Consider the following 13,465-nt stretch of genomic DNA (forward strand, 5'->3'; position numbering starts at 1 on the left):
AAGTAAAAGATGAGAAGAAAGGACAAATACATGCTTTATTTTTTGTAAAGACGATCAACTGTATAATTCATCTGTAAAGATTAAATCCAGCTAATGCCAAATTCCTGAGATAAGTAAAAACAGAAATAAATTTGGTCTGACTAGAGTTCTGCTACCTGAAAAGAACATTTTGTAACTACATAGCTATAATCATATAAAAAGAAAAATGGATCAAGAGCTACTTGGAGAGGGAAATTAGTGATGAGACTTAAATGAATACGGTAAGTAAAAAAAGGAAGAGTTCACTGTTATTTTAGCGGAAAGGAGAAGGAAAATGTGGGGAGCTAGAGCTACAGGAAAATGATGTAAGAGGTGGTGTATAAAGTTAGGGAAGTCTGAAACTTGCTTGGTCAGAGGCTCAAAAAATTGGGGGGTGGTGGGGGGAGAAAACCTGCTAACATTGGAGCAGACTAATTCCAGTTTTGACATGTTTTCCTCTCCTTTTCCTACCATCTCTGAGTAAGGGCGAATGTTGAAGGGGAAGACTGTTGCTGCTAATGCACACAAGAAATCAGGGCTCATCCACATAGAGGCGAGGTCTGGAACATTGTGATATAAGTATCTGAAGAACTGCATCAGGGTCACAGGATATTCTCGAAGCCAAGATCCCTCTTCTTCTGATTGCCAAGGCTGTCACGGGGACAAGAAAAGAAATTCTGTGTTAGAGCAACCAACACTGCTTAAAATTACTTTAGGAATCCATTACTTTCCTGAACTGGATATATTCATGGACCAGAACTCTAAAAACCATGTACATGAGCAAACATGCATGTGTACACACATGTAAATAAATATAGAAATTAGCTAAAACAGAAATATCCCCATAGAAACTAACAGGATGTTTGCCTACTCACTAGAGTACTCACAGCTTAGCTGACTAGAGTCAGTGTTTTTCACTATTCACCAGTTAGCATGAATATTGCTGGTGTCAATAGTAGTTGTTTTACCATCAAAGTTGCCTCATCCTCCATCTTGCCAGAGAGTTAAGAATAAGATAAAAGATGGGGAAATCACTTCTGAGCCTCAGTTTGCCATATGCAAAAAGGCAAGAAGAATGCTTTTAACTATTATGCAATACAGTAACAAGGAAAATGATTGAAAAAAATAACAGTAGCAAAAAAAAAAAGAACATATTTGAACAATATCTTCTGTTCTCTGCCCAGAGTGGCTTTGCTTTTTAACTAACATTTTTATATCTGTTTATGAATAGGCACCAAAACAAGAATCCCTAAACATTCTAAATTAATGGTAATGTTCCTTTCTTAGACAGCATATAAAAAGATTTTACTAAAGTTAGATGATTTGTCAGGTACTAGTAATCCAAGGAGTCTAAGTAAATATTTCCTCTTAAAATGTGATCCTAAATTGTGTAAACAAATTAAGCCATTATATTCAGAATATTTCTGTAAGATGGATAGGAACACACGTCATTTACTCTTTCATTTCTTTATACTGAAGTTAGAAATAATTAGAACAAAAACAAAATAAAATTGCACTGATAACATTTTTAACTTCACATTAAAAGTGATTTAAACATTTAAATAACATATTTTGCAAAAATGTATGCTATAATTTATATTCATTATATACATGTGAACATTGTAATATGTATTTTTATTCCATTAATAATAACAGCTAACACTTAGGAAGCACCATATTCCATAACAGATGTTCTTGTAAGTGCTCTATGTGTATATTAACTTATTAAATCTTTACAACAACCCTAAGAGGCAATTCTCCTATTACCAGCATTTTATAAATGAGAAAACTGAGGCACACAGCAGTTAGCACACCTAAAGTACCAGAGGCGGGATCTAAAACCAGAAAGGGAGTGTGTGGTCTTAACCATTGCACAGCCCGTCCTTACATTAGAGGTAACAAAACAGACAGGCTGAGGTTCCAGGGATGATGGAGTAAATAAAGAACTATGTTGCTGAAGGATTTCTCATTTTTTTTTTTTTTTTAAGTATAGACACACACACACACACACACACACACACACACTTCTGTGTAGATATATATATCACAGGCAGGAGTAACTATCAAAAGATCTCAGTGTCTCAGCAAACTTACTGAATTAAGCATGCTGCGGAGCATTCCTAATAATAAAAAAGCAGCTTCTGTACACACATTATGTATGGACGAGACCACAGTTCCACTGGATGCAGGAACGCCAAAGATAAATGTCCAAATGGAATCCAAATCAAACTGCAGATGTAAAGATGACTAAAATTAGTCACTGTTTATTTTTTTCAGCAGAGACCCTAATAAGTTCTAATATTCTTAAATTTCTTTGAAACTAACCTTTTTTCTTGTTTTTAAAATGTGCAATGATGATGAGAAAGAGATCTAATAACCCTTCTCCTATATTCTAAAACTTACTTTTATATTTATAAAGAAAAATTAAATACTACGTATCACCCAGCCGTAGGTACTTTTGAAAACATTGGTTTCTACTTTTTTTAAAGAAAACGAACTGAAATAAATTGCATGCTAATTATCCAAGAGATAAAATTATAGAACAACTGATGATTTTAAACAGGATCTTTAAAAGAACTGCTTGACTCACTTTTTTCTACCTTCAGTAATGTTTTAAATTCAATTTTAGATTATTTACAGATAAGATGGACAAAATAAAATCAGTTGGAGGAAGTTGATTCATGGCAGTTTTATACAATGATATTTTATGATTATGGTGTCATGTGTACTGCAAAAAATTACACAACCAATCAAACTCTGCTAAGCATGAATCCATATCTTGAATTAATGTAAGGGCAGAGACTTGGCATTTTCATTTAAAAGGTTCTGTGAACTACTAGAATATATTTGAAAAGCATTTGGCACTATGATGGGAGCACAAAACTTAAACTAACAATCTTGTTTTAAGGTTCAAATCCACCCAATTAATTTATGAGTACACAAACCACTCCCTTCATTTAAAATTCTATAGAAATGGAATTATATATCCAGATAAAATCACATAATTCAAAGATTTATTTAGGCTGAAATATCATCCAAAGTCTTTATACTTATTTAATAATATAGAGTAAGAGGTGGTGTATAAAGTTAGGAAAAAGAGGCAAAAGAAATTTTGGGAAAAACTTCTGATACTTTCAGATTTTCCTATTCCAAATTGTATCTTGAATGTGAAATAGTGACAGAATTGAGAGTTGGTTTTACTGTGATTAACCCATTATCCTATGGCGATTTTTTGGTATAAATAATTACACTTACACCTTACTAGGTAATTCCTACCTGGCAACCCTGCTTACATCGGCTGCTGATGACAGGCACACTGACCTGCAGGTTCTCAGGCAGCTCACTAACGGGCTGCTGCAGAAACAAGGCCATGAGGAGAAAATAGAGGGCAGGGACATTAGTGTGTTTAGGAAGGAATGACTGAAGAACTGGAAAACCAGGAAAATGACAAGCATCCCGGTTAATCTCCCTGACCGTCGATCTCCCACCAGCACTCCTGCCCACATTGAATCCTAAAAGAGGAAATATAACAATAAATTCAAGTTACCAATGTATTACCAATCTGTTACCAACAACAATTATTTACCGTGCATTAGCAAGGAAGGGCACAATTCAAAACACTATACATTCTATCTGGAACACTCATATTAATGGCAATTCACTATTCAATTATTGAATTAAACTTTAAGCCAAAGGTTTTACTCTACTATCTGTTTGACTTTAGCAAACTTGTCTACTGGAATATAGGTTTTTAAACATAGCTTGAGACAATCAGACACAAGAGTCTGAAAAATGCTTTGTGCGGTGATACATAATTTCTACTCACTAAATGAATGACCTCAGATGAGCTCTAACCTTCCTGTGTGTATTTCCCTAAAAATAAAGTGAAATTCAAAGTACAGCCAAAATTTAGAATGCTACAAAAAATGTAACTTAAAAGTAGAATTAGTACAATATAGTTAATGTGTATCATTTGTCCTGAAAACCAAATTATACTAGTTAATCTTCAACTATCTACGAATCTGAGATGAGACAAAACAAAGAACCAAAACAATCTTTCCTCACAACGTGATCTGTAATTCTCTTGCAGGTCGTTCTGCAGGAGAACAGCAAATCCAGCCCACTGTGGCTATCTATGGGCCTGAGCTGAACTTCCCGAGCCCTCTCTGGAAACACAGCTATTCTGGGAGATGGTCATCGCATTTTAATTTGGCTTACAGCATCAGCGTTTCTCTCAGCCCTGACCTAGTTTCAGGATACAACTCGAATATTTGTTTTTTTTACTCCTCCAAACCTGGAACAACACTCAGGCCAGAACACAGGCTGACCAGATTTTTAATGGGAAATGCTGGTTACCAATAACTAGATGAAGGAGAGAGTTTTACTCTGAAGCAAATTATATTTCAAATGAATAGCATATTTTTTTCAGTTTCTTATTTCTAAGGTGAAGTATGCATGTACTTGCCAGTATTTAAGATAATAAAAGAGAAATTTATGTGTAGATTGTTTTTAAAATCTTAACTACTCAACATGACACAGAGAACAAAAAACATGCTCTTCTAATTAACAAAAAATTGCACAGCAATTAACCAAGTTCTTTCATATTGTCATTTCATTTCTGAGTCACAATGAACTTGTGAGTTAGAAATTACTATTATTATTTTTATAACAAAAAATATGTGATTAGTTCAAACCCATAAAGTTAATGAGTGGCGCCACTAAGATTTAGAATCAGGTGTCTCTTTTTTAGAGCCTGTAAAATGATGCCATCTCCCTGGCTCTTGTTCACGACACTGCCACATTACTGAAAAGCTGGTTGGATTAGAACATTTGGTTGATTTCTGTTTATTGCAAATTCTAAATAAAATTATGAGTGCAAAAAACATTCTTGAGTTTTATGAAATCGAAAGATAAAACATGGTAGTTTATACATTAAACAGGAAATAAATTTTGATTAAAATTCAGGTCCTAAAAGAAAACCAATACTAGTATTTATTTTCCTTTCTCAAGTTTCACAAACTAATTTTTGCCAATAAATAATCTTAAGGCATATTTAATATTTTCTTAACAATTAGGCATTAACACAGATTCAAGAGAATTCCGTATGGAAGGTCTTTATTTTATAGAGAAAAAATCTGGCAAAAACTAATAACCTTGAATTAAAAAATTCAAAAACATGGTTCTCATCAGATGAAGGAAAAACAGAATCAAATGAGAAGCTGTGTGTGTACATATGTATATGTTCGTATGTATGTGTATATATATCTGTGTATGTTATGTACATACATCACACATACATATACACATAGATACACACAGATATTCAGGAAAGTTAAATTAAATTTAAACAGAATACCTAGATGTATTTTTTTGGAATCAGAACAGCATATGGAATGTGTAAGCAGGTATTAATGAAGGGCAAACAAATTCTAAGGCCTGAAGTCACTTAGGTCGGATACGGTAAAACACATTTTCTAATATTACTGCAGTGGTGTAGGAATGAAAAAAGTATAGGACTAAGAGTAAGAAGATGGATTCTAAGACACTATTATCCAGAAGTGTTATGCAGTTAATACTATTGACTTCCAAACTGGAGAAATGAATCCTTAATTTATATTTATTAGGTTTAATTATTTCCTATAAAATATTTATCTGTCTCCAGAATTGTGAAGCCCAAATGAGAGAATACATATTCAATGTGAAGCAGTGCTGTCAATTAGCATTTAACAGTCTCATATTCAATTTTGCCTTTGTTTATTCCCTAGCAGCTATTATCAGGTGAATAGGCTATTTTTTGCCACCAAACTATTTGCAGTAATCACATTTTGGTAAGTTATATCCCTCCTCAGAGTCAATGATACATAATGATCTATTTTTCAGAGCACAAGAAATATCTATGATGATAACTTGAAATATATATTTTAGAGCAGATAATTTTCTTAAGCCATCATTTCACAGTGAAATAGAAATAGTGTCATTTCTTTATTCCATACACATTTTCTTCAGAAACTGATGAAAACATCAGTGAAAGAACATTAAATAGTTCTACGTTGAAAGCTCTGCCTTCATATCATTTTCTCTAACATTTGAGAAAGCATTCCAGGAAGCATCTTGACACTTTTACATTTTCACAGATAAATTACATACTAAATGCTGATTCCCCTTCTGACAAATGTGAATATGTATTCTTGGTGGAAGCTCCTCAAGAGCAGACATACAATGTATATATATGATTTAAATATGTAGTGTCACACGAAAAACAGTTTTCAAATCCTTTGAGTGAATGACTATAACTTTCAATGAAAATACTATCTTCATTATCTCCAAAGTAAGATCATTAATATGAACAGAAACATACCAATTCAAATAAATCTAACATAGGAAATTAAAATTTTCTAACGTTACTTAAATGCTCAGCTTTAGGTTGAAACAGCATAGTATTAGTGAGCAAAGACTAAGAAGTACTGGTTGAAACTCTGATTGAGATTAAATCCTTAAAAGACATAGAACATAGCTGTTAAAAGCATGAGCTTTGGATTTGAGTGATCTGGATTCAAATTTGGACATTACCTAACTGTGTGACAAGTGACTTCACCCCATGCCTTGGGTTGCAAATCTGTAAAATGCGTATATAGTATTTAAACCTCATAGAGTTACTGTGTTAACGAAAGAAGGTAACATATGGAAAATGCTTAGACTAGCAACTAGCATTAAGTACTTGTGCCAATTTGAATGTATTATGTCCCCCAAACGCCATTATCTTTGAGGTAATCTTGTGTGGGGAGATGTTATCAATGTTGATTAGATTGTAATTCTTTGAGTGTTTCTTTGGAGATGTGCCCCACCCAGCTGTGGTTGATAACTCTGATGAGATCATTTCCATGGAGGCATGGCCCCACCCATTCAGGGTGGGCCTTGATCAGTGGAGCCATATAAATGAGATGACTCAAAGAGAAGGAACTCAGTGCAGCTGTGAGCGACATTTTGAAGAGGAGCTACAGCCAAGAGGGACACTTTGAAGAATGCACAGGAACTAAGAGAGGAGCTGCAGATGATGGGACAGTTTGAAGACAGCCATCGAAAGCAGACTTTTGCTCTGGAGAAGCTGAGAGAAGAAAAACGCCCCAAGAGCAACTAAGAGTGACATTTATGAGGAACTGCAGCCCAGAGAGGAACGTCCTGGGAGAAAGCCATTTTGAAACCAGAACTTTGGAGCAGATGCCAGCCACATGCCTTCCCAGCTAACAGAGGTTTTCTGGACACCACTGGCCATCCTCCAGTGAAGGTACCCAGTTGCTGATGTGTTACCTTGGACACTTTATGGCCTTAAGACTATAACTGTGTAACCAAATAAACCCCCTTTATAAAAGTCAGTCCATTTCTGGTGTTTTGCATTCCAGCAGCATTAGCAAACTAGAACAGTACTCAAAATAAATATTAGTTATTACTATTAAATCAGGTCTACTGCTAATTTTCTAATTATTTACTTAAACATCAGAAAGATCACAAAGAATTACCGGAGGTTTCAAATCCTAATATCTTGTCTCTGACTTCAATCTAATAGGCAATTAAAAAAACCAGATTGAAACCTTCTAAACCTTTCATTCTATCATTAATTACAATTCATGATATGACTCTTCATGGTTATCATGAAGATGAACCGGCACATATAAGCTCACACAAAATTTAAAAACAAGACAAAACACTGCAGCTGTCTTTAAAAGTCCCATACCTAATACAGTTCCGATCTTATTCGTCAAGACAGAATCTGTCTGTTCAAGCCACCCTCCACCACTGAGTCCTTCCTTAAACTTGATGAGAATAGACTGATTACTCAGCAGGACAGCAAGAATCCTCATGGCTGCCGTAACTGTGGTGGAATGCAGGTGCTCTTCCATAAACATCATAATCCAGTCAAAACCCAGGGTCTTGACTAGTTCTTCACAAGCTCTACTCAAAAACGGATGGAAAAAAAGGAAAACAAAATTAATTTCAGGTATCAGGATTTCAAATTAAAAAAAAAATGATTAAGTTCATTCCTGAGACACAATAAATTTCAATGTTTTTGTAAAGAAACCCAAAGTCAGTTAGTTACTCCTTATTTTACTACAGTGTATTAACTAGTATTAGCAACTGTTATCATCAATTCTAAAAAGACTTTACTTACTGCAAATTAATGCTCGTTTTTTCTTTAGATGTGTAAACTAGTTTTAGCAAGATATCTAGAAGTCTGTTTCTCAAAAGGATAAGATTAGCAGATACAAGGCCTCCAAACTCTTCTTCAGTTCCTATAAATGAAAATAAACACAGTAAATCACTCTTGCAGAAAACTAGCATAAAATATACAACACCATATTCTTTGAACTCTCAAGGGAAAATATATCTTTTAGAAACTTTTTCTTTCTATGAGGGCTTACCACTGGAGTGAACAAAAAAAAAGGGTCCAGCTAAATCATTTCTCTTTAAAACTCAGAAGAGTTACACTGGCTTCATCCAAACTAGTGATAATGAAAGGTTATGAACCTGTAACCAAGAAGTTATGATTTAAGAGATGATTATGATTACTGAATCATATAAATATTTTTTTACTTTCTAGTGTATTAGAATAGCCAGAAGGAAATATCTGAAATTGCTGAGCTGTAAAATAGTTGCCTTGATCTTTGATAATGACTGTATAACTATATAGCCTCTGTCTCGTGCCCTTGTATTGTAAAAACCTTGTGACTGGTTTTTCAACTTTAGGGTCTTATGATCACTAGACACAGCCCCAACGAAGGGCACTGAGTCAGCCCAGAACTAAACCGTTCCAATTTCAAAGCTATCTTGATAAAGGAAGCTGGACCTAACCAAAATGGGCCTGCTTGACATGCACAGTAGTTTAAACTTTAACCTAGAAGTACTTGTACCTCATTATAATACTAAAAATCACAGCCAGAACTGTATGTGATGGAATGTTGTGTGGCAAGGAATGAAGTCGTGAGGCATGTAACTATGTGAATAAACCGTGAGGACATTATCTTGAGCAAAATAAGCCAGAAACGAAAGAACAGATATTGTATGGTTTCACTAATATTAACTAACTATAATGAGCAAATTCTTGAGTGTTAAAGTCAAAAGTACAGGTTATCAGGAGCTAGAAAGAGGGCAGAGACTGGGCAATTGGTACTGAGGAGTACAGAATGTTTAATAAGGTTGATGTAAAGGTTTGGAAATGAATAGCACAATACCGTGTGATGGTAGCACAATACTGTAAGTGTAAGTAACAAAGCTGAGTAAAAGCATGTCTGAAAGAGGAAGGCTGGAGTCTACGTCACTAGAAGGAAAGCTAGAGGATATAAACTGGGACTGTATAACTTAGCAAAACCCAGAGTGGGCAATGATGGTGGTAATTGTACAAATATAAGAAAACTAGAACAAACAAATGTCAGTTTTTATTATTACAAGGTGGTAATAATAGGGTGGTATATGGGAAAAATACAATTAATGTATACTAAAGTCTATAATTAACAGTAACATTGTATATTCTTGCATTAATGGCAACAAAGGCACTATACTAAAGCTAAATGTACATAAGAAGGGGATATAAGGCGAATGGGATTTTTTCTTTGGAAGAAATGAGAATGATCTCATATTAACAGTAATGGTGAATGAATAACTATGTGATTAACCAAGAGCCATTGATTGTACACTAAGGATGGTTTGCATGGTGTATGAATAAAACTGTTAAAGAAATAGGTGAGGATAAGGGGTATGGGATGTTTAGGCTATTTTTTTTCTTTTTGTTTCTTTTCTTGGAGTTATGAAAATGTTCAAAATTTGACTGTGGTGAGGAATGCACAACTATGTGATGATATGAGCCACTGATTGTACACTTTGGATGGATTATATGGTGTGTGAATGTATCTCAATAAAATTGCAATTAAAAAATCACGCCCATCATCATATTAAGGCCACCATTTTTTTACATACGTTCTGTGACTAAGCATGTAATCAATCTGTGCATGCTCAATATTAGATCATCTTTAACCTCATCTCATGCCATTGTGCTCATTATCCTAAAACCTGCCCATCTTTTGATACTATAAAACTACCAGAGTTACTGCAGTTTGGGGAGACAGATTTTTAGGCCAACAGGCCATCTGATTGGTCTCCAGCTTCATGCCTAGCAATAAAACTCTTTCTCTCTTTGAAACCCTGGTGTCTTAGGAATAGGTCATTTGAGTACATCGGGCAGAGAACCCAGTGCTTTTGATCAGTATCAAACCTTTTTTTTAATATATATATATTAATATTCTCCTTTCTGTCACCAACAGGAGGAAAGCAATCAAATGAGGACCACATGAATAAAAATAACCACCACCATAAATCTCAACTTTCTAAATTCTTGATTTTTAGTTTCTTTTTGAAGGATATAGCTAAATTTACTAAGTTTAAAAAGTGAAAACAGGAAGCATAAACTTATTCAATAAACAATATATAAAAGAAAAGTTAGAATTAAGTAGCATAGAAGGGAGCTAAAGGCTCACAAATACAAGATAAGGTGGAAGAGAAAGGGGGAAAGAGAGCTCAGTGGTTCTCAATGGACAGAGATGGAAGCACGCAGGGCTGGGCATCCAAGGCCCAGGGTTCTGGGCCCAGCTCTACCACTGGTGGGTTAAGGGTTAATGAGTCATAATCTTCATGCTTTCCTTTATTCTAGAACTGAGGCTCATTTTAGGCTAAACCTTGGTTACATACTTTTTCTTGGTTGGGCAATGGACTATTATTACCCTTAATCACTGTCTTTTAAAATTCTAATTTAGTACCTTATTATTATTCACAGTGCTTGAACTTCACTTTGTTTCTAAAGTTGCCCTCCCCCTTCTGGAAATGGACAGCCACTGCAGTGACAAAATCCTTGGTCTGCAGAGCCACAGATCACAGTAGGATTCATTCCAACTACGGAAAGCTCAAGATCCCCTTTCTCTTTTAAGAGAGGCCTAGACTAGTCATTTTTAAAATGCCTTACCAAAAGCATGGGGGTGGGGAAGAGGGAGGGAGAGAGAGAGAAAAAACATTGCCCTGAATCCTCTAAAATTATGAAAGATTTTATTTTTAAAGCAAAAATAAAACTCACACTCTATTTACTTTTTCTAGGTAATTCTGTACTTCTTTCTGCATATTGTATGGGCTTGATGTAAGAAAAATACATATGTGAAAGACCAAAAAAAAAGACTCACCAGTGTCGAGCTTCTCTTCATGCTTTATTTCCATAACTACAAATTTCTCACAAACTGCAAAGGTTGGCAGAGTAGAAGATACAAACTGGCCAAACCTTTAAATGCAATTAAATAAAAAAGGTTATGGATTTTTTTTCCTCTTCCTCAAACAAATTAAATACAAACAAGCAAAAAACAAAACAGCAGTTCCTGCTTTAACTAATTTTTATAGACTTTTAGGAGATTAAATTTGGTTTACTCCCCTACCTCCATCCCAATTAACATTATATACAAGTGTTTTAAAAATATAGGGAAAAATGTAATTCTCCAGAAACATTAGTCTTTAATGTACTAACCCAAACAGTTAAGAACCGAACAGTGTGTTCCAAATTTAAATGCCTAGTATCCACTTGTTGTATAGTAATTAAGAACTTGGGCTTTGGAAACACAGATAAGGATAAAATCCTGGTTCTATCATTTTTGACTGTGTGAGCTAGGACAAGTAGCTTAACATCTCTGGGACTTACTTTCTCCATTTATAAAATAAGGAAAATAAACCTTTTACAGATTTCAGTGCTAATTTCGGCAAATGGCTAACTACAGTGCCAGGATAAGTTCTAAATAACTATTGTTGATAATAATAATGGTAATTCTCTAACATAATTTTTCACCAGCAGTCTGTTGTTTTTTTTCTGCCACTATAGCAGTTAAAGAAAAATCAATCAAGGTAAATCAATGTAAAAGTAAGAGGATACTGGCTACACAGATTAGAGATAGGTAGGTCTACTGGGAATATTTTAATAAGTGAGTGTGATTTCACCTGAGCTATCTGGGAGATTACATGAAAAGTGGTGATTAAGTCCAGTTTAAACAATTCTTCAGTTGGAAAAGACTTTGATTAGCTACACATTTTTTCCCATTTTCAGTTAAGATGAGGTTTGTCATGTGAACACATTTCTACAGACACACCACAAATATCTTGAAGCCATATTTCACATTGGCAGCCACATAATACTTAAATTATATAAATAGTTTGGATAAAATATCAACAGAGATGCATGAGCACTATGGTATGTGTGCTTGTGCACGTGCACATGCATTTGAGATGTAACAGGGCATGGAGAACGGGGTGGGGACTGAGGATTACAAAACTGAAGGCATCTGTGTCCAGGCCAATCAATCTTGTGCTTCCTTCCACTTCTTTCCTCACTAGTATTCTATTATTCACTAGTGGCAACCATTGGCTTCATTCCATACAGGCAAGGTACTGAGACATGCATGTTTTCCATGCCTTACAAATGTTTTGAATAGTATTAACATCACAGGTATTACAGTACTAGCATTATAGGGGTACAAGAGAAGTTTTCACTACCTGAGTAAATCATTGCTGCTGGGAAAACCTTGTAGTAAGAAGCTCAGCACATTACTAATAGCAGCGATGGTAGGTTGGGATAAAGACATATCTCGAAGAGTCAGTAGCAGCTTTGGGATTAACTGGAATTCCCTCATTAATTTGGCATTCTTTGAAGCTTCACTATAAGAGATAGAAAATTTTAGGACTGTACTGTCATCTTTTCTTTAACTGAACAATTGATTACTAATTAAACTAATACCTGGACTCTGTGAGTAGTTCAATAAAGTGTTCAAATAAGGAAAGATGAAGTTCATATGGTGCATGAAGCCAGACCTATAAAAAAAATAGAGTAGCATATTTAGGGTTGAAAAGAAATGCCCTAAATGCCAATCCAACAAACACAAATACAGTACAAGGAAATTATTTTACTTATACATTTAACTGGATACAACACTTTATGGTAAAGTGCTGTAAAACTGCTTGTATGTAGGACTTCTGCTTCAGTCCATAAAAGAATAACTGCTATGGAAATTACCACTGGAAAGTAGTATGTCAAACAATTACTGGAGCACACAAAGGGCTGGGAATAGTTTGCACTCCGACCAACCAGAGTGCAAAGACCTTGTAATACCTGGCAAGTTGGGTAGAGTCCTTACATAAGTGTGATATGTTAATAGTGGGGCTAAATTAGCTCCATTTGTCTAACAGTTTCTCTGAGCCCACCCTATCAAAGAATCAAAATAATTTCAAGTTAGTTATCTGCATGTCAGAACCAAGTTCAACACTCTTTAAAAAAATATAATAAAGTATAGCACCCATCAGTGTAAAAGTCACAATAACAAGTACCTAATCAGAAATTACCAGGCATGCAAAAAACGACGATATGATTCAAAAC

At 34.8% G+C, this 13,465-nt stretch overlaps 1 protein-coding gene across 10 annotated transcripts in view; it reads right to left on the bottom strand.

The window, feature by feature from the left end:
• WDFY3 (WD repeat and FYVE domain containing 3) overlaps positions 1–13,465 on the bottom strand; it is a 364,802-nt gene that overhangs the window by 97,977 nt on the left and 253,360 nt on the right. For 9 of the 10 annotated variants that reach the window (XR_005215912.1, XR_005215911.1, XM_037830163.1 and 6 more), the window contains 8 exons: positions 12,830–12,903; positions 12,589–12,750; positions 11,238–11,332; positions 8,186–8,306; positions 7,751–7,968; positions 3,295–3,530; positions 2,113–2,247; positions 490–669 (listed from right to left, as the gene is read on the bottom strand). Coding sequence is in view for 8 of the 10 variants with exons in the window: in XM_037830163.1 (XP_037686091.1) it covers positions 490–669; positions 2,113–2,247; positions 3,295–3,530; positions 7,751–7,968; positions 8,186–8,306; positions 11,238–11,332; positions 12,589–12,750; positions 12,830–12,903 (1,221 nt within the window). In the remaining 2 variants the exon portion in view is untranslated. The remainder of the gene's footprint in view (positions 1–489; positions 670–2,112; positions 2,248–3,294; positions 3,531–7,750; positions 7,969–8,185; positions 8,307–11,237; positions 11,333–12,588; positions 12,751–12,829; positions 12,904–13,465) is intronic. The other variant, XM_037830159.1, reaches the window with a different exon arrangement.

The sequence above is a fragment of the Choloepus didactylus genome, chromosome 3, assembly GCF_015220235.1.
Source record: "Choloepus didactylus isolate mChoDid1 chromosome 3, mChoDid1.pri, whole genome shotgun sequence".
In the NCBI taxonomy this organism is placed as follows: Eukaryota; Metazoa; Chordata; class Mammalia; order Pilosa; family Megalonychidae; genus Choloepus; species Choloepus didactylus.